This window comes from Euleptes europaea, chromosome 1 (genome assembly GCF_029931775.1).
Source record: "Euleptes europaea isolate rEulEur1 chromosome 1, rEulEur1.hap1, whole genome shotgun sequence".
In the NCBI taxonomy this organism is placed as follows: Eukaryota; Metazoa; Chordata; class Lepidosauria; order Squamata; family Sphaerodactylidae; genus Euleptes; species Euleptes europaea.
In genome coordinates, this window is record NC_079312.1 from 175,411,286 (window position 1) to 175,439,126 (window position 27,841).

At 48.4% G+C, this 27,841-nt stretch overlaps 1 protein-coding gene across 1 annotated transcript in view; it reads left to right on the forward strand.

Annotated features, from left to right (window-relative positions):
* LOC130478757 (metabotropic glutamate receptor 6-like) overlaps window positions 1–5,449 on the forward strand; it is a 30,124-nt gene extending 24,675 nt beyond the window's left edge. The window contains exons 9-10 of the mRNA XM_056850965.1: window positions 2,249–2,474; window positions 5,376–5,449. Coding sequence (XP_056706943.1) covers window positions 2,249–2,474; window positions 5,376–5,431 — 282 coding nt within the window. The 3' untranslated portion in view covers window positions 5,432–5,449. The remainder of the gene's footprint in view (window positions 1–2,248; window positions 2,475–5,375) is intronic.
* The last annotated feature ends 22,392 nt before the right edge of the window (window positions 5,450–27,841 follow it).

A 27,841-nucleotide genomic window follows, 5' to 3' on the forward strand; every position in this document is an offset into this window, starting at 1 on the left:
CCATTAGGGCTGAGACATAAGAACATAAGAAAAGCCCTGCTGGATCAGACCAAGGCCCATCAAGTCCAGCAGTCAGTTCACACAGTGGCCAACCGGGTGCCTCCAGGAAGCCCACAAGCAAGACGACTGCAGCAGCATTGTCCTGCCTGCGTTCCACAGCACCTAAGATAATAGGCACGCTCCTCTGAGACTAGGGAGGATAGGTATGCATCAGGACTAGTATCCATTTGGACTAGTAGCCATGATTAGACCCATCCTCATTAAGAACATAAGAAATGCCAATGCTGGATCAGACCAAGGCCCATCAAGTCCAGCAGTCAGTTCACACAGCGGCCAACCGGGTGCCTCCAGGAAGCCCCACAAGCAAGACGTCTGCAGCAGCATTATCCTGCCTGTGTTCCACAGCACCTAATACGATAGGCCTGCTCCTCTGATCCTGGAGAGAATAGGTAAGCATCATGACTAGTATCCATTTGGACTAGTAGCCGTGCATAGCCCCTTCCTCCATAAGAACATAAGGAAAGCCCTGCTGGATCAGACCAAGGCCCATCAAGTCCAGCAGCCTGTTCCCACAGTGGTCAACCAGGTGCCTCTAGGAAGCCCACAAGCAAGACGACTGCAGCAGCATTATCCTGCCTGTGTTCCACAGCACCTAAGATAATAGGCCTGCTCCCATGAGACTGGAGAGAATAGGTACGCAACATGACTAGTAGGGTTGCCAGGTCCCTCTTCTCAACCGGCGGGAGATTTTGAGGGTGAAGCCTGAGGAGGGTGGGGTTTGGGGAGGGGAGGGACTTCAATGCCATAGAGTTCAATGGCCAAAGCGACCATTTTTCTCCAGGTGATCTGATCTCTATTGGCTGGAGATCAGTTGAATTAGCAGGAGATCTCCTGCTACTACCTGGCAATTGGCAGCCCTAATGACTAGTAATCCATTTTGACTAGTAGCCATGGATACCCCTCTCCTCCATAAGAACATAAGGAAAGCCCTGCTGGATCTCAGGCCAAGGCCCATCAAGTCCAGCAGTCTGTTCACTCAGTGGCCAACCAGGAAGCCCACAAACAAGATCCATTGCTTGCAGGCCAAAATGATATAGATAAGGTTGCCAACCTCCAGGTAGACTGCATATGACAAAAAGTACAGGATGCCAAGCAAAATGTCAGCTCACCCAACTGTATTGAGATGTTACACAGGCTCAGTACCTACAACAGTTCACACAATCAAAAAATGTGCTCATCAAATCAAATTATGTGCTCACAATTGTGTACTATTGGATTTTGTATTGCAAAGTGTCTTCCAGCACACTGAAGAAGGCTTTACCGGAGGTAACACGGTGTTTATCTAATCATTTGTAGCTACTCCAAAGTTTTACAAAATAGTAGTAACAACAAAGGTTCAAATAAATCGCAAAACGTGTATTACAGTATACAAACAATGATCAAACGCAAAAAGCAAAAGAGCTGATAATAAAACACAAAACCACAACAGTTTCAGGTCTGCCAGCTGGTATCCTGTATCGATATCCTTCTTCGGACCAGTAGAAAAGAGCAAGAGTCCAGTAGCACCTTAAAGACTAACAAAAATATTTTCTGGCAGGGTATGAGCTTTCGTGAGCCACAGCTCACTTCTTCAGATACTGTGAATTGTCTTCTTCGGACCATAACCTTGACATTCCACAATAAACAGAAGTATAACTAATATCACAAATATCACAAAACAATTTCATATTCTATTGATTTATTAGCTCATGCCCTTTTGGAAAGCCGCTTTTATGAGGAACTTAGATCACGTTATTATCTCTCCCCTTTTAACATATAAATCTAATGCCTCTGTGTCTGACATAATGCCTTTTTTATTAAGCGACGGGGATCCCAAGGCTACGTTGTCAGTGGCAAGATTTATTTCCGTCCTTATATCCCTCAGATTTAAAATTTCGCTGCTCAAGCTCAATGGATCAAGGAGCTTCTAAGGGATAAAGGAAAGGAAATAATTACATATAACGTGCTTACAACAGGTTACATGAGGCTTACTGTAGCTATCATCAGAAATGAAGTAATTATACTGCAATGAGTAAAATAACAATTAGTGAACACAGGGACATAAAGATCACTATTTGTATACCGTAATACACGTTTTGCAATTTATTTGAACCTTTGTTGCTACTACTATTTTGTAAACCCTTTGTACAGGCCACCTGGATCTTTGTACAAGCCACCTGGGCAAGCCCCCCGTTTCTCTTCCCCTCAGATCTTCATCCAGACGACGACGCTCACCGTCTCCATGAGCCTGAGCGCCTCGGTCTCCCTCGGCATGCTCTACGTCCCCAAGGTGTACATCATCCTCTTCCACCCGGAGCAGAACGTCCAGAAGCGCAAGCGGAGTTTCAAGGCGGCGGCCACGGCGGTCAACGCCTCCACGCGGCTCTCGCAGAAAGGCACTCAGAACGGCGAGAGCAAAGACGAAAAGCCGGACAGTAAGTAGCCAGAAAGTAGGTATCGCTGCCTTTTTGCTCTTTGACGTGCCCCCCAACCCGACGTGCCTCCGACTGACCTCAGCCTTCCCTGTAAGTACTACTACCCCCCCAACCTCCTACCTGGCCCCCAAGGACCCCCATGATCTTTCCCAGTGCCGCTGTGCCTTCCATCATGTCAATCTTAGCACCACCAACCAAATAAATCTTCGATATTTCCCCCTTTGACCATATAATTTGTTAAATGTGCACATCGCCCCAATTTAAGAACATAAGAAAGGCCCTGCTGGATCAGACCGAGGCCCATCAAGTCCCGCAGTCTGTTCACACAGCGGCCAACCAGGTGCCCCCAGGAAGCCACAAACAAGACGGCTGCGGCAAACATGACGACTGCAGCAAACATTTCCACGTAAACATGAGATCTTTTATAAGGTTTATAAACAAAAGTAAAGAAAACATAGCAGCCACACCATACCCAACACTGCGATCCAATCCCAAAATACAAAAGCATGTGGCTAAGGGACAATACTTATACATTTAATTATGTACCAACCTTATAAACCTCACCGCTCTTGTACTTAGTTCCATCTGCTTCCCTAATTGTAATTCATTTTACACTTTAGTGGTGCCTTAAGTAATTTTGGGATATTTGGTTTACATAATTTTATAGGGCTATTTTAAACGTTGTAATGGTTTTATTGACTCAATGGGATATTACTCCCTTGTTAAGTCGCTCTGAGCCTGGTCTTGGCCGGGGGAGCGGGGTATTAAATTCAAATAATAAATAAATAAATAACTCCCTATATATGCTGTCTGAATTCTTCATCAGAACTCCACATCGATTTTATTTGTCCAAAATGATACACGATCGCATCAATCTTATTTGTCCAAAATGATACCTAATCTGACAAACTCCTCATTCCATTTTTACGAAACGGGATCAGGAGCCAGCAACCCGTCTAGTACCGAAGAGATTATTTATAGCTATTTTTCGACCGATACTGAAGACACGGTTTATAACTTTATTTATTAACTGATCTACCGGTGTTGCATCATTGAACAGATATCCACAACATATGGAAGAACAACCTCAAGGATTGTATATGGACTCTTGATTCTATACCAGTAGAATTATTGTGCATTGTTACTTTGGATGTATTTCAATCAGTATATATAGGTAGTTATAAGAGCCAGCATGGTGTAGTGGTTTGGAGCAGTGGTTTGGAGCGGTGGACTCTGATCTGGAGAACCGAGTTTGATTCCCCACTCTTTCTCATGAGTGGCGGACGCTAATCTGGTGAACTGGATTTGTTTCCCCCACTCGTACACACGAAGCCCGCTGGGTGACCTTAAGCTAGTCACAGCTCTTTTAGAGCTCTCTAAGCCCCACATACCTCACAGGGCGTCTGTTGTGGGGAGGGGAAGGTGATTGTAAGCCGGTTTGAGTCTCCCTTAAGTGGTAGAGAAAGTCGGCATATAAAAACCAACTCTTCTTCTTATAACGTTGGTGCATAATTAAATCTATGAGTATTGTCCCTCAGTCGCATGCTTTTGTATTTTGGGGTTTGATTATAAACAAAAGTCACCAGTCTGTGTCAGAAGGAAGAGATGTGGGTCATATTTTCTGTTCATTTTTCAGCATATCAGCCCCATGTCAAGAAAAGAAACCAGAGATCCCTTAAGCGGTCACAACCAATTAAAATCTCCCCGTGCAGCCTGAAAAGGGCTCGACTTAATCAACTTAAGCTTTCGTTGATTAATCTCTTCTAAGTCAACCAATTAAAGCTTGCAGCTTTAACAAAAAGCCATGTCATGAGAATGGGAGGAGGACTTCTGTTCTTTCCCTAGCTAGAAAGTCATAGAAATAGGCTTCTCTACCTCTAAGGTTGCCAGGTCCCTCTTCACCACGGGAGGTTTTTGGGGCAGAGCCTGAGGAGGGCGTGATTTGGAGAGAGGAGGGGCTTCTATGCTATAGAGTCCAATTGCCAAAGTGGCCATTTCCTCCAGGGGAATTGATTTCTATTGGCTGGAGATCAGTTGTAATAGCGGGAGATCTTCAGCTAGTACCTGGAGGTTGGCGGCCCTATCTACCTTCGAGTGGGGCCTGGAGTTCCCAGAATTACAACTGATCTCCAGACTTCAGAGATAGGGTTGTCAGATCTGGGTTAAGAAATACCCGGAGATTTGGGGGGGGGGGCTCAGTATAGGGTTGTCAGCCTCCAGGTAGTAGCTGGAGATCTTCCGCTATTACAACTGATCTCCAGCCAATAGAGATCAGTTCCCCTGGAGGAAATGGCCGCGTTGGCAACTGGACTCTATGGCATTGAAGTCCCTCCCCAAACCCCACCCTCCTCAAGCCCCACCCCAAAAACCTCCTACCAGTGGCAAAGAGGGACCTGGCAACCCTACCTCAGCAGGATATAATGCCATAGAATCCATCCACCGAAGTTCTCTAGAGGATCTGATCTTGGTCATCTGGAGATCAGTTGTAAAAGCAGGAGATCTAGGGATGCCAGGTCCCTCTTTGCCACCGGCGGGAGGTTTTTGGGGGTGGAGCCTGAGGAGGGTGGGGTTTGGGGAGGGGAGGGACTTCAATGCCATAGAGTCCAATTGCCAAAGCGGCCGTTTTCTCCAGGGGAACTGATCTCTATCGGCTGGACATCAGTCGTAATAGTAGGAGATCTCCAGCTAGTACCAGAAGGTTGGCAGTTCTGGAGGATGAATTTCTGTAGCGTGGTGATCAATTGCAATTCCAAGGGAACTCCAGGCCATACCTGGAAGCTGATAACCCCAGGCAAGCCAGAAGACCTCTGTCTCTCGGGCAGGCTTTCCACTCCGGGTCCCAGTGTGGCCCACCTCTCCCTCGGTCCACCCCTAACTCCTCCCATCTTGTGTCCTTTGCAGGCCTCCAGAAGGTGACGTACATCAGCTACACAGAGCTAACCATGGTGCCCACATGACTGGAGACGAGGAGGGGCATCTATCCATCGGCAGGGGAGGGGAAATGGGAGGGGGGTGGGCGGGAGGAGATTTGTTGAGGGGGGAGCTCAGTGAAGGGACCCTGATGGGCAGCGCGTGGGGAATAAACCTGTATTTTTACAAGACTGCCTTCAATCCTTCTTGAGCGGTGAGATGTCTTGGTGCGTTGAGGACTTCCCACTCTTCTGAAATGGGAGTCAACCCACGATAGTTTACTACAGCCGGAAAGGATGTTTCCCTCCAACCACTAGGAAATATTGCCCCGTTTGGCTTCAGTTGGCCTAAGCGCACCATCTACATTAATCGCACACGAAGCTGCCTTATACTGAATCAGACCCGGCATCCATCAAGGTCAGTCTGGTCTATTCTGCCTGGCAACAGCTCTCCAGGATCTCAGGTAGCGATCCTTTACCCCACTGACCACCTGATCTTTTTTTACCTGCAAATGCCGAGGACTGAACTTGAGACCTTCTGCATGCAAAACAATGAGACACAGCATTTCCCTGACAATCACTAATCTTTGTACAGACAACCACCTTTTTGCTGATAACTGCACCGGTGGGGGGAGGTAGACCTAATCCAGCCGCCTTCCTCCATCAGTAGCCAGGCAGATGCCCGAGGGAATCTTGGGAGCAGTAGGGCACAAACGCAACAGATGCCCTCAACATCTAGACTGCTTCGATCCATGGAGGCTCCATTTAGCTGTCATGGCTCATAGCCATTTGATAGGTTGTTTGTGTCTGGAATAATTTTCCAGACGCATTTTTTTAAAAAATTAAATAGTTGATATCTCTATTGAACTACAGGACGGAAGTGAAATCCGTGTTGAGAATGAGTGAAGTTGCAAACAGACAAGTACGAGAATTCTCCCCCTTTCCGCTTCCATTAGAGCTCATGTTAGCTCCAAAACTGAGAAGGGTGTTCTAAAAAAAGAAAACGCAGCCATTGTGGACACGTACAAAAGGAAGGTTTAAGAACAAAATGTAAAAAGACCCCGGGGGACATAAAAGTGGCTATGGAAGAAAAGCGAGAGAGAAAACTCAAACATTAATGGGATAGGGACGTTTCAGCAGGCACCTGACGTAAAATTCTGTTAAAAGCCAGTTTATCACGTGCCTCTTGTGGGCTGAAAAACAAGCTATGTGAAAAAAAGAAGAACTTCAGCATAAGTGGCCCATTCTAAGCCCATCGCTTCCTATATAACAGTAGGCTCCACCTGCAGATGGGGCACAGTTGAATTTCTCAGCAGTAGCACAATCCAGCTTCTTAAACTAGGGTTTCCAATTGCAGGCTGGAAAATTCCTGGAGATTGGGGGAGGAGCCTCATTGTGGGGGGAGAGCCATTCAGTCCACCCTCCAAATAAGACATTTCCCCCAGGAGAACTCATCTCAATAGTAGGAGATCGGTTGTAATTCTGGGAGATCTTCAGGCCCCTCTTAGGATCATAGAATCATAGAGTTGGAAGGGACCACCAGGGTCATCTAGTCCAACCCCCTGCACAATGCAGGAAATTCACAACTAACTCCCCCTCACATCCCCAGCGACCCCTACTTCATGCCCAGAAGATGGCAAAAAAAAAACCTCCAGGATCCCTGGCCAATCTGGCCTGGAGGAAAATTGCTTCCTGACCCCAAAGTTGACTGATTTCTACCAGTTCCCCACTCAAGACTTGGAAGAGCCCTGAAAATAGGTTCCAGTCCTCAGTAGTGGTGAGTTTTGTGTTTGCTTCGCTGTCAGGTCAAAGCTGACATAAGAACATAAGAAAGGCCATGGCTGGATTAGACCAAGGCCCATCCACTCCAGCAGTCTGTTCACACCGGGGCCAACCAGGGGCCTCGAGGAAGCCCCCAAACAAGACGACTGCAGCAGCATTATCCTGCCTGCATTCCACAGCACCTAATATAATAGGCATGCTCATCTGATCCTGGAGAGAATACGTATGCATGATGACTAGTATCCATTTTGACTAGTAGCCATGGATAGCCCTCTCCTCCATGAACATGTCCACTCCCCTCTTCAGGCCTTCCAAGCTGGCAGCCATCACCACATCCTGGGGCAGGGAGTTCCAATTTAACTGACTTCTGGTGACCCTGTAGGGTTTTCAAGACAAGAGATGTTCAGAGGTGGTTTGCCCTTGCGTGCCTCTGCGTCATGACCCTGGTATGCCTTGGAGGTCCCCCATCCAAATACTAGCCAGGGCTGACAGCGCTTAGCCTCTGAGATGTGACGAGATCAGGCTAGCCTGGAGAGTACCATCGCACACAAAAAGACCTGCCTAAGATGCTGCCCAGTTCTTTGCCATTTCTTTAATATTTCATCCTGTGAGCCCGAGCAGAAAACACTCACTTAAGGCTCCCCACCACTGTTAACTCCAGCCAATGAATATTTCAGCAGCAAACGCACAGCCGGTCTTTAACGCTTATCAAAATGTGGGAGAAGAAGAGTTGGTTTTTATATGCTGACTTTCTCTACCGCTTAAGGGAGACTCAAACCGGCTTACAATCACCTTCCCTTCCCCACAACAGACACCCTGTGAGGTGGGTGGGGCTGAGAGAGCTCAAAGAGTGCTGTGACCAGCCCGAGGTCACCCAGTTGGCTTCATGTGGAGGAGAACCCGGTTTGCCAGATTAGCCTCCACTACTCATGTGGAGCAGTGGGGAATCAAACCCGGTTCTCCAGATCAGAGCCCACCGCTCCAAACCACCGCTCTTAACCACTGCCCCATGGCTGGAAGGAAGAGAGCCACGCATCTGTCCGGGTCGTGTGGAGCCGTTTGCAATAGTAGCAGCCATTTGCAGAACAGACTTGCAGGATTTTCCACCAGGCTAGATTGGCCCAGGGATCCTGCTGGGGTTTTTGCCTTCCTCTGGGCATAGAGTAGGGGTCACTGGGGGAGGAGGTGTGAATGTCCTGCATTGTGCAGAGGGCTGGATTGGGGGACCTTTGGGTCTCCTTCCAGCTCTAGGTTTCTGTGATGTAACCAACACCCTCCACTGCAACAGGGCGAGATCCAGTCCGGACCTGTGTGAAGAATACCTGTGTGAGAGCCAGCGTGGTGTAGTGGTTAAAAGCGGTGGACTCGAATCTGGAGAACCGGGTTTGATTCCCCACTTCTCAACGTGAGCGGCGGACCTTATCTGGTGAGCTGGGTTGGTTTCCCCACTCCAACACATGAGGCCAGCTGGGTGACCTTGGGCTACTCACAGTTCTCTCTGAACTCTCTCAGCCCCACCTACCTCACAGGGTGTCTGGGAAGGAGATTGTAAGCTGGTTTGATTCTTCCTTAAGTGGTAGAGAAAGTTACCATATAAAAACCAACTCCTCTTCTTCCTCCTCCTGCCCGTGAAGCCAGCTGGGTTGCCTTGGACTAGTCACAGTTCTCTCTGAACTCTCTCAGCCCCACCGACCTCACAAGGTGTCTGTTGTGGGGAGGGGAAGGGAAGAAGATGGTAAGCCACTTTGAGACTCCTTAAAGGTAGAGAAAAGCAGGGTATAAAAACCAACTCCTCTTTTTCTTATCATTCGTTGCAGGCAGCCCCTCAACCCTCCGCCAGGCTCCCATCCTGAGAATGCCTGCCTGCCAGTGAGGTACTGTGGCATACTGGGTAGAGCAGCAGTCTAGAATCTTGCTTGACCCAGGTTCAGATTCTCACTTCTACCACGGCACCTCAGTGGATGATCTTGGGCCAGTCGATCTCCCCGCCTGGCCTACCTCACAGGGTTGTTGTGAGAAAAGGGAAGAGGAGAGAACGACGTTCTAAGCCACTTTCAGTCCCGGCTGGAGAGAAAAGCGGGAGACGAATAAATAAAGGCATGCAAATGCCTCTGGCGCCATCCGGCTTCCGCACCCACTGCCTTAACCCTGCTAAACCCTCTCAGCCCCCATCTTCTCCATTAGAAGCATGCGGAGAAGGGGAAATGTGGCACAAAGGGGGCTGCGCCCACCTCTAAGACAGCTTGTTCACGGGCTCCCGATTCCCAACCCCTAGATTACAGGTTCGGCCCTATTTAGAGAACCCAAAGGGAGGAGACGGCAAACGAGAAAGGCCCAGCTCCGAGGGCAGCCGCTGTGAAGAAGCAAGAAGAGGTAGGGAGAATTTAGGGGAATGGGAGGCTTGGATGAAATATTGTGAATATGAGTTAAAACTGGGGAAAATGGAAGAATACTTATTAATCTGATCTAGATGACACAATTAATATTAAGAATCACAACTATCTATATTAATAGAATATGTTATATGAAACTTAAATGAGTTTATGAACAGTTAAGATCAGACCAATTACGATGGGATGAATACTTTATTAAGAGGCAGACAGAGGTGATGGGGAAGTCATAAATGTTCCTTTATTTGTTTTTTTTTGTAATGTTTATAAGATATAACAACATTAAGTTGGGATTTTGAATTTCATATTACCTTCATTGTTGTTTATTATCATGGAAAATTTGTATTATAAAAACCAATAAAAAAAAATTTTTTTTTTAAAAAAGAAGAGGTAGGGAGAAGCTGCATTCCTGGACCACCAAAAGCATACCTCATTGCTTCCAAAATACTGGAGCAATAGTTTCGCTTCCCCCCCCCCCCATTACAGCTCAGCACATCTCAAAAGCCAAAGGGACCCTCAATGCAACTCTTGGGCATCCTTAAGGGCTGCTAGACCACAGGTGAAGCGGCCCCACAGCACCGCCTCGTGGCTAAATGCAGAACTACCACTCAAACCAGCCGCCTCTACCTAGCTGCAAACAACTCACAGCCGTTTTTTATTTTATGCATAAATAATCCTGAAGGTTAGTCGAGAAAAGGTTGACAATTCAAAAGGGGGGGGGGGAAAGATGACTTCTACGGGTATCTACACAAACATACTTGGATTACCACCTCTTCAGCCAGCGTGGTGTAGTAGGTTAAGAGCGGTGGTTTGGAGCGGCAGACTCTGATCTGGAGAACCGGGTTCGATCCTCCACTCCTCCCCATGAGCAGTGGATGCAAATCGAGCGAACTGGGGGCGAAAACGCACAGTCGCCTTAGCCTCCTTTATTCCGTTTCAGCCAGGATTCAGCCAGGATCGAACGCGCACGCTCCATGCCTCCCATTCACCCCAAAATTGTAAATTATCTTTTGGGTTTATCAACGCCGTGAGTTTCGCCATCTCCGCCAGTATATTTTTTGGCATTTCTGTCTCTTCTCCCCCTGCCCCTGGTTATGTAAGTGTCATCCCTCACATGCCTTTTTATACAACACGTTTATTCAGTTCAATTCAATCTTTATTTTACGGTCATTTGACCAAAAGTAGAACATCTAATCAACAGCAACATAAATTTGTAACAAAACAATATCAGACAATCGAAAAGTCCACAGAATAAAATATATCAATAAAATCCCGTATCTAAAAAGGTAAGCAAACTAGCTTCTAAAACGTTTATCTATCAAATTGTACCTATTAGTACGTTACATCCTTTCGGGCCTTATAGATAGCAGCACAGAATTCGGCCACACGTCTCAAAGTTTGTGTGTTACTATCTTCCAGTAGACGTTGGATACAGATTTCATCAGGTAGCCCTGTATTATTTCTTAGAGTTTCTTGAATAGTCTTAGATCTAAACTCATGATGGAGAGGGCAGTATAAGAAGACATGTTCACGGGTCTCAATTTCTTCACCATTGCACGGGCAGACTCTCTTGGAAAGAGGAATTTTTTTATATCTGCTTACTAGGATGGCCGATGGCAAAGCTCCACATCTGGCTAATGTGAAAGCCCTTCTAAATTTGCTTACCTCCTTTGTCATCAGATATGGGGCTGCCGTCATCAGGTGTCTGAACTTCTGTGAGGCTATGAAACCAGGGGACCTTGCGAGGTGTGTATATATATATATATATATATATATATATATATATATATATATATATATATATATATGATGTGGAAAAGTGTCTATTTATCCCAATAAAATTAGGCATATGGATACTTTGCTTGTAAGTTGGTGTAGCTGGTGACAGCGTATGTTCCAGTTGTGCATCCTGTCCTGGGGATGATAGTGTGACTGTTGGCTAATAAAGACAAATGGTACTCAAAGAAAGAAAAGAAAAAAGGAGGCTAAAGCGACCATGCGTTTTCACCCTGGATTTGTTTCCCCGCTCCTCCACATGAAGCCAGCTGGGTGACCCTGGGCTAGTCACAGCTCTCTCCAAACTCTCTCAGCCTCACCTACCTCACAAGGTGTCTGTTGTGGGGAGAGGAAGGGAAGGAGATTGTAAGCCGGTTTGATTCTCTTTGAAAGGTAGAGAAAATCGGCATATAGAAACCGACTCTTCCCCTTCTTCCTGATGAACACAGACATACCTTACAATCCTCCCCTGCAAGATCTGTTCTCTTAAGAGGGGTCAGGGGAGCAACAGCCCAGACAAAAAGAGTTTCAGAGTGGTAGACATTGTGATACTACAGCAGAACCAAAATTCAAGTTTGGTAGTACCTTTCAGGAACAAAACTTTCCAGCTTTTGCAAGTCAGAGCTCACTGGATAGTATTGGATAGTGTGTGTGTGTGTGTGTGGTGCTGTCAAGTTGCGTCCGACTCATGATGACCCTATGAATCAATGTCCTCCTAAACGTCCTATCCTTAACAGCCTTGCTCAGGCCTTGCAAACTGAGGGCCGTGGCTTCCTTTGTAGTCACTCCATCCCTTGTTGGGTCTTCCTCTTTTCCTGCTGCCCTCAACTTTTCCCCAGCATGACTGTCTTTTCCAGGGACTCTTGGCTTCTCATAATGTGACCAAAGTACGACAGCCTCAGTTTAGTCATTTTAGCTTTAGGGTCAGTTCAGGTTTTATTTGATTCGGTTTTTTGGGCAGTCCAGGGTATCCACAACGCTGTCCTCCAACACCACATTTCAAAGGAATCTACTTTCTTCCTATCAGCTTTCTTCATTGTCCAACTTTCACACCCCTACATAGTAATATGGACTATGATGGCACGAATTAATTTGATCTTGGTTGCCAGTGACACATCCTTACACTGAAGAATCTTTTCCAGCTCCTGCATGGCTGCCCTTCCCAGTCTCAATCTCCTTCTGATTTCTTGGCTGCAGTCTCCCTTTTGGTTGAGGATGGAGCCAAGGAGTAGAAAGCCTTGTATAGTTTCTATTTTCCTCATTGTCAACCTTAAAGTTGAGTAATTCTCCTGTAGTCATAACTTTTGTCTTCTTGATGATGACTGGATAGTACTGACTCTCAAAAGCTTATGTGTGCGTGTGTTAAGTGCCATCAAGTCGCTTCCGACTCATGGCGACCCTATGAATGAAAGTCCTCCAAAATGTCCTCTTTGACAGCCTTGCTCAGATCTTGCAAATTGAAGGCTGTGGCTTCCTTTATTGAGTCCATCCATCTCTTGTTGGGTCTTCCTCTTTTCCTGCTGCCCTCAACTTTTCCTAGCATGACTATCTTATACCCTATCAAAATTCATTGCGTCTTTATGGTGCTACTGGACTCAGATTTTTGTTCCCAGACAAAATGGCCCAAGCTCTGCGTAACAAGCTTATCAGGACTACGCCTTCCCTTCTGCAATTGAGAAAGAAGCGTGTGGGAGAGTCTAGGGACCTTGTCGGGATAGGGCAGGGGTTCCCAATCTTGTTCAGCCTGTGGGAACCTTTGGAATCCTGACACGGTGCGGTGGGCACAGCCACAAAACAGCTTCATCAAAATGGCGGCCACAGGAGGCGGAGCCAGCCACAAAATGGCTGCCACAGCTTACCTTCAGTCACACCGTGGAGATCTTTGGGCTGTGGTGGCAGCGGCTGCCAAAAGCAACATTTCTAAAAATCCAATGGCCTAACAGAAGCCGTGCCGAGCAAAAGCCCCACATGCTTCCCCCCTTTCTAAAAATGCTTTGTGGCCACTAGAAAAGGTGCTGCTGGGCACCATGGCGCCCATGAACACCACTAGAATTGGGTTTTCTTGCTAGTTTTAAAAGGTTCCTTTTAATTTATGTTATGTGTAAACCCCTTCCAGCTTATTTCACCAAGACACGGATGACTTTCTACGCAACAGCAAATGCCAGGAATGGGGGAAATTTTTATATCTATCTATGAATGTTGACGGTCCCAGCTAAATGTGGGGTGATCTCCTTTGTCAGAAACTCATTTGGAAATGGTGGCTACCAACATGCACCAGGGTATCTTCACAGCCATTCATAAGATTCAGCTTGATTACTCGTCATTCATGAAAGCTGTAGACCCTCGCTCTAATATATATATACAGGAAACTCATGGCCCAGATGGCCACAGAACACAGATCTGATCTCTGGGAAGGAGACAGGAGAACCCAGACGAAGAAGAAGAGTTGGTTTTTATATGCCGACTTTCTCTACCGCTTCACAGAGAATCAAACCGGCTGACAATCACCTTCCCTTCCTCTCCCCACAACAGATACCCTGTGAGGTAGGTGGGGCTGAGAGAGTTCTAAGAGAGCCGTGACTAGCCCAAGGTCACCTAGCAGGCTTCGTGTGGAGTGGGGAAACCAACCCGGTTCACCAGATTAGCCTCCGCCACTCATGTGGAGGAGTGGGGAATCGAACCCGGTTCTCCAGATCAGAGCCCACCGCTCTTAACCACTACACCACACTGGCTCTCACAGGTATTCCACTGCTCCAAACCACTGTTCTTAACCACTACACCAAGCCTTCTGCACAACTACATAAAACAGAGAAGCCAGAACCAGTGATCTTCATCCATGTTTTATTGAACAGAACATTGGAACATACACACACACACACCCCAGAAGCAGTGTGCAGAGGGACAGAAGCCTTCCCAGAGATCCTAGCCCCACATTTTTTATATGCTGTCCAGGGCCTCAGATAGCTTCTCTGGCAAGGAGAGGGGCATTGAAGTCCAAAGCACTGAGGTATTCCAGCCAGTCCTGCAGGGAGGGCGTTTCCTGAGAAGGCTGGAAGAAAGAAAAGGAGAAGGCACAGGTGTCAGAGTCGGGGCCAAGAAAATTCCAGAAGCTCCCAGCAGCTGGCTAGAGAGGCGTCAAAATTTAAATGACTCTGTTTGCTTAAAAAAACAACAACTAGAAGTATATTGGCTTCTAGTAATCTTACACAATGTTGTCCCCACAATGTTTGTGTCGGTCTGCCTTCTCGTCTTAAATTCCTTTGGCAGTAGGGGACGGCCTGATGTTCTCAAAAAGGACAAGGTAGGAGACTCCCAGGTGAAAGGCTGGACGTTTGCCAGCCATAGGAAGCCCCTAAATGCTCGTTTGCCCCTAGAAATCGCATAGGGGAATATCACCGCTGACCTCACCACTGCTCCCACCAATCCCCACCCCCTTCTAAGACCTATTTGCATGGCCAACAATCAAGAGCAAGGGCAGCTGTACATTGCCAAGAACAACGAAGCAGCGGCATCAGAACTGGCATGCTGTCCTGTTGGACCAGGATCTGGGAGAGCCAAGCTCAACTCCCCCCTTCACCAGAGAAGCTGACTGGGTGACCCGGGGCAAGTCTCACACACTCAGCCTCCCCTACCTCACAGGTTGTCAAGAGGATAAAATGGAGGAGAGGAGAATGAGGTTTAAGCCGCTGTGGGTCCCCACTGGGGAGAAGAAACCGGACAGATGGGGAGGTAGGTGGGCCTGTGAGAGCTGTGACTAGCCCAAGGTCACCTAGCTGGCTTCGTGTGTGGGAGTGGGGAAACAAATCCCATTCACCAGATTAGCCTCCACCGCTCATGTGGAGGAGTGGGGAATCAAACCAGGTTCTCCAGATCAGAATTCACCGCTCCAAACCACCACTCTTAACCACTACACCACGCTGGCTCTCTAGCCAGGTAGACTCTCTGGCATTACACAGCCCAAAGATCTCCATTGAAGTCCCTCTCCTCCCCAAAACCTCGCCCTCTACAGGCGCCACCCCCAAAATATCCAGGTATTTCCCAAGCTGGAGCTGGCATCCCTAGTGGGTGGGATCCAGCAGAAGCCCTGGCAGATGCCCCGCCTTGGGGTATGCCGACGCTGGCCCTGCATTCACTACTAACCTTATAGATAGTCGCATTGATTGCACCGTGCTGGCTCTTGATGGAGAGAAGGTGGATCCCCCCGCTGGTTGGATACCCCTGCTCCACGCAGAGGGTGCACGTGAAGGATGGCTTCATGTAATGCAGCAGCCTCTTCGCTGGCTGCCAATCAATGGCAAAACTGTAGTTGGAGAGGGGAGGAGGAGGAGATTGAGAAACAGTCAACAAGTCAGTGATTGTATGCATAGAGAAATGGGGGGGGGGGGGGCAGGCATCTGAAAAAGGCCACTGACCTAGCACATCATAAGAACATAAGAAAGGCCCTGCTGGATCAGACCCGGGCCCATCAAGTCCAGCTGTCTGTTCACACAGTGGCCAATCAGGTGCCTCTAGAAAGCCCACGAACAAGACAACTGCAGCAGCACCATCCTGCCTGCGTTCCATAGCACCTCATATAATGGGCACGCTCCTCTGATCCTGGAGAGAACAGGTGTGCATCATGACAAGTATTCATTTGGACTAGTAGCCATGGATAGCCCCATCCTCCATAAGAAATAAGAAATGCCCTGCTGGATCAGACCAAGGCCCATCAAGTCCAGCAGTCTGTTCACACACTGGCCAACCAGGTGCCTCTGGGAAGCCCTCAAGCAAGACGACTGCAGCAGAATTATCCTGCCTGTGTTCCACAGCTCCTACCATAATAGGCATGCTCCTCTGATCCTGGAGAGAATAGGTATGCATCATGACTAGCATACATTTTGACTAGTAGCCACGGATAGCCCTCTCCTCCATGAACATGTCCACTCCCCTCTTCAAGCCTTCCAAGTTGGCAGCCATCACCACATCCTGGGGCAGGGAGTTCCACATTTTAACTAAGCATTGTGTGAAGAAACACTTCCTTTTATCTGTTTTGAAGCAGATGACCCCACGTCCTGGTCTTGTGAGAGAGGGAGAAAAGCTGGAGGCACCAATCTACTCTATGCATATAGAACCAGTGGCCCTTGCAGCCCCAAAAGCCAGGAGTCACGCGTGGGCAGGACTCGGCCCGGGGGCCACCAGTTGGCAGCAGATGTATTACATCAAATTTATATCCTGTGACTGTTTCTCTTTGTTGAAGAGGGTATCTCGTAACTGCTGTGACCTGGATGGTCAAGGCTAGCCCAACAATGTCAGATCTCGCAAGCTGAGCGCTTGGATGGGAGACTGCCAAGGAAATCCAGGGTCGCCGAGCAGAGGCAGGTGATGGCAAACCATCTGTGAAGCTCCCTTGCTTTGACATGGATGAGCCAGGCGAGCCTGATTTCGTCAGGTCTCAGAAGGTATGCAGGGTCAGCCCTGGTTAGTACTTGGATGGGAGACCACCGAGGAAGTCCAGAGGCCTGAAGCAGAACCGCAAGGGGGGACCACGGGCGGAAAACTCACCAGCTCTGCAGGGACTCGATCTCGGCCAGAAGCTGCGCTTGCTGCAGGTAGCTGTCCTGCAGCTCCAGAAGGACATTCTTGACGGTGCCCCCGGTGCCCGTGGTGAGCGCACTTGAGAGAAGGAAAAAAGGATCGTCGCTCTGTACGGGGGCGGGCAAGAGAGAAAGAAAGGAAGAAGGAGAAGGAGTTGGTTTTTATATGCCGACTTCCTCTACCACTTAAGGGAGAATCAAACTGGCTTACAATCACCTTCCCTTCCCTCCCCACAACAGACACCCTGTGAGTTGGGTGGGCTGAGAGAGCTCTTAATAGAACTGTGACTAGCCCCAGGTCTCCCAGCTGGCTTCGTGTGTAGGAGTGGGGAAACCGACCCGGTTCACCAGATCAAAGCCCACCGCTCTTAACCACTACACCATGCCAATCAAGCCAGGAAAAGTACACACCAGTTTGGCCTAGCCAGCCGAATTCCGCCCACCCCACCCCCCGCCCAACACACATGTGCGCACTCACTTGCAACACAATGTTGCCGTCCTCCCTCCAGTGTAGGCGCAGCTTCAGGCAACGGGGCTCGGCGGTCACGGGCTGGGAGGGAGAGGTCAGCTCGAGCTCCAGGTCGCTCTCCATCGCGCGGGTCAGTTTGACGCCTTGCAGCGTCTCCAGAAAGCACCGGAAATCAGAGATCCTTGGGGGTGGGGGAGAAACAAACCAGGAGGAAAAGAGAATTCTGGGGGTGGGCACTCAAGATCCCTTACGGTGGAGCGATCAGTGAGTCAATGTAGAGATGGATCTTCTTATCCTTTTCAGACAAATTGAGAAGCCCCTACACCAGGGCCCTTAATACAGGGAGGCTATGTTGGCCTTGAAGCATGTCAGGGTCTTTTCAGTAGCCACCCCAAGGATCCACAATGCTCTCAAGACATCCAGCCTAGGGAGCAAAACTACTTCCTGTCTATGCCTAGGGAACAAAGCCACTTTTTGTCTATGCCTAGGGAGCAAAACCACTTCCTGTCTATGCCTTGGCAACCTGTTTATGCTTATTTTGTATCAGGGACCTGGCAAACCTAGAGCGCACCTGTGATTTTGTGCATGGCGCTTTACATTCCAGCCTCTGACCTCGAGCGGCCCCCGCGCCCCCCAAACACTCACGTCTGCACCTTCCCCCGCCAATCCCCAGCCTGGCGCTCCTGCTCCTCCAGCTCCCCCTGCAGGTGCCGCAGCTCCTCCAGGTGCCTCTGCAGCCTGCCCTGCACTTCTGCCACCCGGCCTTCCAACTGCTCCTGCAGCTTCCGCAAACGCTCCTGCCGGGGGAAGAGCAGGCCGGGTCAGGCCGAAGGACCCACTGCCTGCCCGCCGTCCCCCCCAAACTGCCTCATCTCCCCAGATGCCACTCACCTGCTCCTCGAGAGGCCGGCCTTGAGCCCTCTTCACCTTCTCCTCCATTTCCTGTTTCTGCAAAGGAAACGCAAAGTTGAAACACGCACAGCTGTTCTGGCTAAGGCTGTAAAAATAAATTCATTCATTCATTCAACAAGGACAGGTGGAACAAAAACCACCGGGCCAGGCTAATGTACAACCGAGAATCCACTAAGATGAGGAGGAGGAGTTGGTTTTTATATGCCGACTTTCTCTACCGCTTAAGGAAGAATCAAACTAGCTGACAAGCACCTTCCCCTCTCCACAACAGACACCCTGTGAGGTAGATGGGGCTGAGAGAGCTCTGAGAGAACTGTGACTAGCCCAGGGTCACCCAGCTGGCTTTGTGTGTAGGAGTGGGGAAACAAATCCAGTTCACCAGATTAGCCTCCGCCGCTCATGTGGAGGAGTGGGGAAATCAAACCCGGTTCTCCAGGTCAGACTCCACCGCTCCAAACCACCGCTCTTAACCACTACACCACGCTGGCTTTCTGCACCGCATTGCCTCTGTAAAATCTCCAACATGAAGAGCTCCAAGATCTGAAAAGTATGGTTCACTGAGACAGAAGAAGGAGAAGAAGAAGACTTGGTTTTTTATATGCCGACTTTCTCTACCACTTAAGGAAGAATCAATCCTGGCTTCCAATCGCCTTCCCTTCCCCTCCCCACAACAGACACGTGAGGTAGGTGGGGCTGAGAGAGAGTGACTATCCCAAGGCCACCAATGCTGGCTTCGTATGGAGGAGTGGGGAAACCAACCCCATTCACCAGATTAGCGCTGGTGTAGTCTAAGAGTGACTCTTCAACATTTCAGGCAGATACTCTGTTTAACAGGATACCTTTTTAAATGAACGTATCATTTTAAAACGTTCCCTTGCATGTGCACTGCTTCTTGGTGGCCCACGGGAACCGCGCTGGAGATCCCCAATTTAAGGGAGGGCTAGTATCCAGGAAACTGCCCATTTGTTTTAACAACCAGACACTGGGGGGGTCTCAGCACTATCCCCCACCACCGCCCGGAAGCAGGAACAGACCTTGGCCCGGTAGCGCCCCAGCGCCTCTTCCAAGAGCTCAGCCCTGCGGTGAGCCTCCTTGAGTCTGGCCAGGGTTTGCGGCACGGCCTCCTTGATGGCCTCCACCTTGTCCTGGTACTCAGCCTTGAGGGCCTTCCACTGCTGCTTGGCTTCGGTCATCTCTTTCCCTGCAAATAAGAAGCTTATTATTAGAATCATAGAATTGGAAGGGACCGCCAGGGTCATCTAGTCCAACCCCCTCCACAATGCAGGAAATACACAACTACCTCCCCCCCACACCCCCAGCGACCCCCTACTCCATGCCCAGAAGATGGCCAAGGTGCCCTCCCTCTCATGATCTGCCTAAGGTCATAGAATCAGCATTGCTGACAGATGGCCATCTAGTCTCTGCTTCAAAACCTCCAGGGAAGGAGAGCTCACCACCTCCCAAGGAAGCCTGTTTGTTCCACTGAGGAACCACTCTAACTGTTAGAAATTTCTTCCTAATTTCTAGAAAGAAACTCTTTTGATTTAATTTCAACCTGCTGGTTCTGGTTCAACCTTCTGGAGCAACAGAAAACAACTCGGCACCCTCCTCTATATGACAGCCCTTCAAGTACTTGAAGATGGTTATCACATCCCCTCTCAGTCTTCTCCTCTGCAGGCTGAACATACCCAGCTCCATCAACCTTTCCTCATAGGACTTGGTCTCCAGACCCCTCACCATCTTTGTTGCCCTCCTCTGGACACGTTCCAGTTCGTCTACATCTTTCTTAAATTGCGGTGCCCAAGACTGAACTCAGTACTCTAGGTGAGGTCTAACCACAGCAGAGTAAAGTAATACCATTACTATTATTATTATTATTATTATTAATACTTCTATTCCACCCTTCCCGACTAAAGCCAGGTTCGGGGCAGCTAACAGTATAAAATTATTGCAATTAAAACCATAACTACATACGTATATATATATATATAATTAAAACATCAACACCGAACAAGCTAAGGGAGAAAAAGGCTCAGTGCCAGAAGTGGGACCCGGGAATCCTTGGCCCCAGTCAGGAAACCGGTCTCATGACAAACAAGGCTGATGGTTCCTTTTAACCAGAACAGGATACCCTAGCCCTGTACAATAGGTGTCTGCAGCTGACTGCTAAAGGAACAGTCTCCAGTGTTTCAGTAAAGGTAAAGGTCCCCTGTGCAAGCACCGGGTCATTCCTGACCCATGGGGTGACATCACGTCCCAACGTTTCCTAGGCAGACTTTGCTTACGGGGTGGTTTGCCAGTGCCTTCCCCGGTCGTCTTCCCTTGACCCCCAGCAATCTGGGTACTCGTTTTACCGATCCCGGAAGGACAGAAGGCTGAGTCGACCTTCAGCCGGCTACCTGAAACCGACTTCCGTCAGGATCGAACTCAGGTCGTGAGCAGAGCTTGGACTGCAGTACTGCAGCTTTACCACTCTGAGTTTCAGTACAGTCTGGTTAAGTCCAAGTGGAGCCACAGAGTACTTTTGTAAGAACATAAGGAAAGCCCTGCTGGATCAGACCCAGGCCCACCAAGTCCAGCAGTCTGTTCTAACAAGACGACTGCAGCAGCATTTATCCTGCCCGTGTTCCACCGCACCCAAAATAATAGGCATGCTCCTCGGATACTAGAGAGAATAGATAGGCATCATGACTAGTATCCATTTTGACTAGTAGCCATGGATAGTCCTCTCCTCCATGAAGCAATACAAGCTACACTAGAGGTGTCAAACATACAGCCCGTGGGCTGGATCTGGTCCCTTGAGAGCTCTTATCCGACCCGCGAGCCGGCTGAGGCGGCCATCCCCACCTCACTGCCAATGTGTCGATTATCAGAGACAGTCAAATGAAAGAAAATACTGTTTTAAGCACGTGTGTATGTTAAGTAAAAAATGAAGTAAAAAAAACAATATCATTAACTGGCTTTGCCTGCTTTCTCTATAACACTGAGGATCTCCGGTACCTGGCATTAAATTTTGTGGAACACACGGCCCGGCCCGACTAAGTGACATTTATGCCATATCCAGCCCTCGTAACGAATGAATTTGACACCCTGCCGCAGAGTTTTCAAGGCGAGAGACGAACAGATGTGGTGTGCCGTTGCCTGCCTCTGCGTAGCGACTCTGGACATCCACGGAGGTCTCCCATCCAAGTACTAACCAGGGCCAACCCTGCTTCGCTTCCGAGATCTGGCGAGATCAGGCTAGACTGAGCTATCTATGTCAGGGTATTGGGCTGCTAGCGGATACAAAAGATGCTAAAGTGCCCCTAACTGAAGGACACCCCCCCCTGCATCCGATTAGACACCCAGCCACCGGTCACCCACGGAGCAGCAGCAATACTCACGAACGCCCAAGTGAGAGGCATCTTGGATACCAAGGGAAGAGTCCAGGAAATCCAGGAGGAACTTGACCACTTGCAGCTGGCTGAGTAGCAGCTTGTGCGTCTTTCTGGTGTTCTGGGAATCAGACCGCAAAGGGAGGAGAGGCGTCAGCACCCAGGAGACATAAGGAGGTCCGTCCCCCCCACCTCTTTGAGCCTGTCACAGCCAAAGCAAGCACCCACTAGGACAGCGCTTCCCAAACCTTTTTGAGCCTGTGGGCACCTCTGGAATTCTGGCACAGGGTGGTGGGCGCAGCCACGAAATATCTGCCGCAGGAGGCGGAGGCAATCACAAAATGGCTACCACCGGAGGCGGAGCCAATCGCAAAATGGCTGCCACTGGAGGCGGAGCTCCCTCCCACAAGCACATACACAGGAGAAGCCCAAATGAAACAGGAAAGGGGGTCATTTTTTAAAAAATACACTGGGAAAGATGAGCAAATGAGAGAATAAAAACAACACTGGTGGTGGCTGCCGCTGAACGGCTATTTTAATCTGCAGGGCCAATCAGAAGCCCTGCTGGAAGCAGTCCCTCCTGGCCTCACCCACTGCCCCAAAACAATCAGCAGGCGCCAGGAAAGGTGTCGGCAGATGCCATGGTACCCATGGGCACCCCATTGGGGACCCCTGCTCTAGGGGGTCAAAAGGGGACTGCCACTCACCACTGCCTGCTCAGCCAAGACTTTGGTGGGCAACTCTGCCCTGGCCCCATCTTTGGGGTGGTCCTCAACGGCCAGCACATCCTTCAGCCGAGCCAGGAGCCTAAAGAGGGCATAAGGAATAGGAATAGTGAGAGAGGCTAGAATGGGGAGTTTCTTCTTCTTCTTTTTAAGTTTTATTAATAAATATGGACAGTCAACAGTAAATATATACATAAACTAAAAAGAAATAGTCACATAATCACATAAAGGGGAGGGACTGAGGCTCGGTGGTAGAGCATCTGCTTGGCATGCAGAAGGTCCCAGGTTCAATCCCCAGCATCTCCAGATAAAAGGAGCAGGCAAGGAGGTGATGCGAAAGACCTCAGCCTGAGACCCTGCCAGTCTGAGTGGGGAGGGGCCATGGTTCAGTCGTAGAGCATCTGCTTGTCATGCAGAAGGTCCCAGGTTCAATCCCCGGCATCTCCAGATAAAGGGACTAGGCAAGGAGGTGACGTGAAAGACCCCTGCCTGAGACCCTGAAGAGCCGCTGCCAGCCTGAGTAGACAATACGGACTTTGATGGACCGAGGGTCTGGTTCAGTATAAGGCAGCTTCACGTGTTCATGTGTGCTCAAAGTCACATAAAATACTTTCACGTGTTCATGTGTGCTCAAAGTCACATAAAATACTTTACAACCCCGCATCTGTAGCCCCTTCTGGCTTAACCGAAACTATCTCTTATTATAAAATGGACATTCCCATTCTTTGAATGGTTCTTGTCCATAACAGGTCAACACTATTAATATCATTATTCTTTTTGGTAAGCTGTTAGCTTCACTAAAACATAAACCTCTTTTACTTTTGACAACCAATCCTGTATCTTAAGGGAGGTTTTCTGGTTCCGCTGCCTAGCAAAGACCACAGAACGGGGAGTTCCAAAGGTTATATTTTCCAGAAAATCTCGGTTGAGGAGCTCTACCGAAAAGGGCAGCTGTACATCGGGGGGCAGGGAGAGACTCGGTTGCACAGGGCCTCCAAGGCAGAGATGTTCCGCCAGGCCTATGGTTGAGGGCAGCGACCAGCCTAACTGCTCTCTCTGCCAATTTCCTGCAATCTCTGTATCCATCAACCTCCGCTTTTCCACCCGGCTATGAAGGGGATTGTAAGCCGCTTTGAGTCTCCCTTAAGTGGCGGAGAAAATCAACTCTTTTCCTCTTCTTCCAATACAGTGAGCATGAGCCAGTCTTGCCTTGCTGCAGCATAAATGGCCAAGGCTGCTCCAGGGCGTGTTGGCAGCCACAGCACCCTGCTTCAAGCCACACAAATAAGCATCAACCCCCTCCAAACCCAGAAATTCCAGACAGAAGAAAAAGATTAAAAAGAAGAGTTAAGAAAGCAGGAAGAATACCAATTTGACTTTTAATATGGGAAAGGGGGGGGTAGAAGAAAAATGATATCAACTTAATTTTTTACTTGGGGGTATATAAAGGTTTTTAAGATCTAATTCTTTTTATATGTCAGAGATGAGTGACTGGAGAAATGATGTTACAGTATTTTGTGTTCTCTGTTTTTATTTGTTAAATGATTTTTTCCTTTTTTCTCTTTATTATCAATATTACATTATTATTGCTTATCAAAATATATTAATTGAGGGGAAAGCATAACATTAATTAACATAACATTAACAATAATGACTTAAAAGGATTAGAAAATATTAATACAAAGGAGATACTAGATATTTGTAGGGAGGGAGGAAGTCGGTGGGGAAGTCAATTGTAACTAATTATATTTAATACTGAAGACATGCACCTAATAATTTTTTAATTCTTTATTGACTCAAAGATTGGTATATAGGATGTATTGTCAAATGAGATGTATAGCAATTATTGAAAAACAATAAAAATATATTTTAAAAAAACACCCCTCCAAACCCATCTAATGGGAGAGTCCACGGAATCCCACCCTCTCTGTCTTGGGAGATACCACTCTTCCCAAGGGGGTGGACGGTGGGGGGGGAATTAAACTGCCCTGCCCTATAAGGTGCAGTCCTATTAACTCACCCGACGGCCGCTTCTTCCATTGCTACACTTTTCTCCATCCTTTCACCGACGATACAAATAAAAAAAAAACATTTTTCTGTCTTCTGGCGCCCTTCGATTCAAGCCATCCGTCCGCCCAGAGGGCCAATCGACGTCCGGGATATCAAACCAAGCCCCGCCCTCGTGGCGCGGTGCTGCAAAGCGATTGGGCGGGCCGGAGGACGGAAGCCGAGTTGGCTCTTTTCGGACGCCATCTTGCGCGGGTGCTAAGGAGGCCTTCGAGCAGGACGCCATCTTAGGAGGGTCGCAACGACACGGAGCGGGGATTATGGGAAAGGAGGCCGTTCGGGAGAAGGGAGGGCGAAAAGCGAGGCGCCGCGCTGGGCCGTTGCTAGGGGATGAGGGCCCGGATGCCGGGCTATCTTCACTTCCGGTTCCTGTTAAGACCATTTCCCCCAACTCTTGGGAACCGGAAGTGCCAATATAGTTAAATAAGGCTGGGAGGAGACCCCGCCCCCACTTATGCAAATAAGGGGAGGTGCTGGAAAGGGGAAAGTAAACCCCACTGAACAGTGAGGCTTACTCTTGAGTAAGCACGCACAGCATGACATACAGAGCCAGCGTGGTGCAGTGGTTAGCGTCCGACTAGGATGGGGGGGGGTCACCGGTTCGAACTCCCACTCGGCCGTGGCAGCTGGCTGGGTGACCTTGGGCGCAGTCGCCGAGCCTACCTCACAGGGCTGTTGTGAGGGTAAAAGGGAGGAGAGGAGAACAATGCACGCTGCTCACAATAAGAAAACGATGGACGAGATTTTTGTAGGATTATATTATAATAATATTATATTATAATATTATATTATAATATGATAACTGTTAGATGTGCCAATGCGTCAACTGATATAGAAAATGACTATTTTCTGTACAAGCCGTTTATATAATCAGCCTAAGTAATGCATTATAATGACGTTATCAGCCTGTTCTGCGCTAGAATTGTTTTTCCCCCCCAACTTGCAGATAATATCTATGTTTGATATTGGTACTTTTCCCTTTCCCTGTTTTCCTTTTGTATCCTTGTTATTTTATTTACTTAATAAAAAATTTAAAAAAAAAACAAGAACAATGGCCGCTTATGCACGGGAGGTTTTGCCTTGCTGCTCTCTAGAGGCACATTTCCCCCATCTGAATTCTCAAAACTCTGCATGGGGGGTGGGGGGCTTATTGAGTTTAGAGAATTTGGACCGGGAAAGTGCGCATCTAGATCATGGCAAATCCAAGGCGAAACCTCCCATGCATAAACGGCCATAGTCAGCTGCTTCGGATCCTGTCCCGGGGGTTGCCCACAGCTGCTCCGCTTTGTAACCTCGCAGTGGTTCCCAACCTTTTCAAGTTCGAGAACCCCTTCTTAACCTTTTGCAGACACCCCCCCCCCCATACGATGGTAACTGCCCTGTTAGAATCTGCTGATGGAGAAAATACAGAATGAGAAAAAAAAGATCAAAATGACGACACTGCTTTGTGCACATCTGGTTTCGTGGACCCCTTGCAATAATTCTGCACACGCACACCACACACCCCAGCGGTCCCCAGATCCCATCTTATTCCAATATGAGGTGGCCTTAGACTATATTTGTTTAAATTCATCCCTATCTTTTCCATGTAGAAATTCCGTTAATCTGGCCATCCTCATATATAACCACAATTTCTCTCTCCAGTCAACAATTGAAGGCTTATTTACTTGTTTCCATATTTTGGCTATATTCTTGTTTCCATATTCTTCCTGCGCCAGCCCAACCTTCGCCTCTTGTCTGACCTTATCAATAAATAACATTTCTGACCAGGACAGGGTTATTTGTCAATATAGTTTTGCTGCTGCAACAATTGTGATAGCCAAAATATGGAAACAAGTAAATAAGCCTTCAACTGTTGACTGGAGAAATTGTGGTTATATATGAGGATGGCCAGATTAACGGAATTTCTACATGGAAAAGATAGGGATGAATTTAAACAAATATAGTCTAAGGCCACCTCATATTGGAATAAGATGGCAAAAATGGATCTTGCGATATTATTTAGTGAGTTATAGAAAAACAATGTTTAATAACTTTGACTTTAGATGAAAGATAAGCATAACTATCCAGACACTTCTTCGGAAGTCGGGTGGAGGGTCACTTTTTGGTGGGTGGAGGAGAAAGGGTATTATTGGATATTTTGATTGATTATGATTGTATTGAACATGTGGTAGTAAGACTACCCTTTTACAACTTTTTTTTCTTTCTTTTTTTAAATGTTATTGCATTTTACTTTTTTCTTTAATTCTTAATTTTTTGTTAATAATTTTTTTCTTTTTTTTTACTGTATGTTTTGTTAAAATTTAATAAAAATGTATATAAATAAATAAATAAATAAATAAATAACGTGGGGAGCTAGAAGTAGTCGCCCTGTGCCCTTTTTGCCTGGAGTGAAAGCCTCGGTGCATTGACTCCGGAATAACCCCGCAACGCCTCCGGACCGGGGCCCAGCCCGCTTCCCTTTTTCCCAAGCCGCTCCACCCCCCCCGTGGCAATAAAAAGGGCCCCAGAGCTGCCGAGCCGGTGGAGCTGGCTTCTCCGGGGCGGCGTGGCCCGGCTCGCCCCGCCATGGCGCAGGGTCCCGAGAGGAGGAAGGGGGGCTCTCTGGGCTCCTTCGGCGGGGACGCCCAGCACTGGAGGCGGTTCCTGTAAGTCCCCCGGGCCGGGGGTGCGTTTGGGGGGGCCTGGGGCGGTGGGCCCCGGCGGAGATCCTCCTTTGCAACTCCGCTTCCTGCCTTGCTCTGCGCTAGGAAATGCAAAGTTTGGGCTCTCCTTGCTGGGCGACTGCAGGCGCCGCTGCAGCCTGTCGAAAGGGTGGCTCAAAATCCGCAATAAGAGATCCAGGAAGGGGTGGGATTCTGACTTGCAAGGGGGGGCGGTCTATAAAGTCATGGGGATAGGGTGCTGGCTTCCTCCCTTGCTCTGAACTAGAACATGCAAGGTTTTGGCTTGCCCTGCTGGGCGTTGCTGCAGCCTGTCGACAGGGTGGCTCAAAATCCACAGTAGTGGAAAAGGGCAAGAGTCTGGCAGCACCTTAAAGACTAACAAAAATATTTTCTGGTAGGGTATGAGCTTTCCACTGTGAATTATCAAAATCCACAATAAGAGATCCAGGAAGGGGTGAGATTCTAACTTGCAAGGGGGGGCGGTCTATAAAGTCATGGGGATAGGGTGCTGGCTTCTTCCCTTGCTCTGAACTAGAACATGCAAGGTTTTGGCTTGCCCTGCTGGGCGTTGCTGCAGGCTGTCGAAAGGGTGGCTCAAAATCCGCAATAAGAGATCCAGGAAGGGGTGGGATTCTAACTTGCAAGGGGGGGGGTCTATAAAGTCATGGGAATAGGGTGCTGGCTTCTTCCCTTGCTCTGAACTAGAACATGCAAGGTTTTGGCT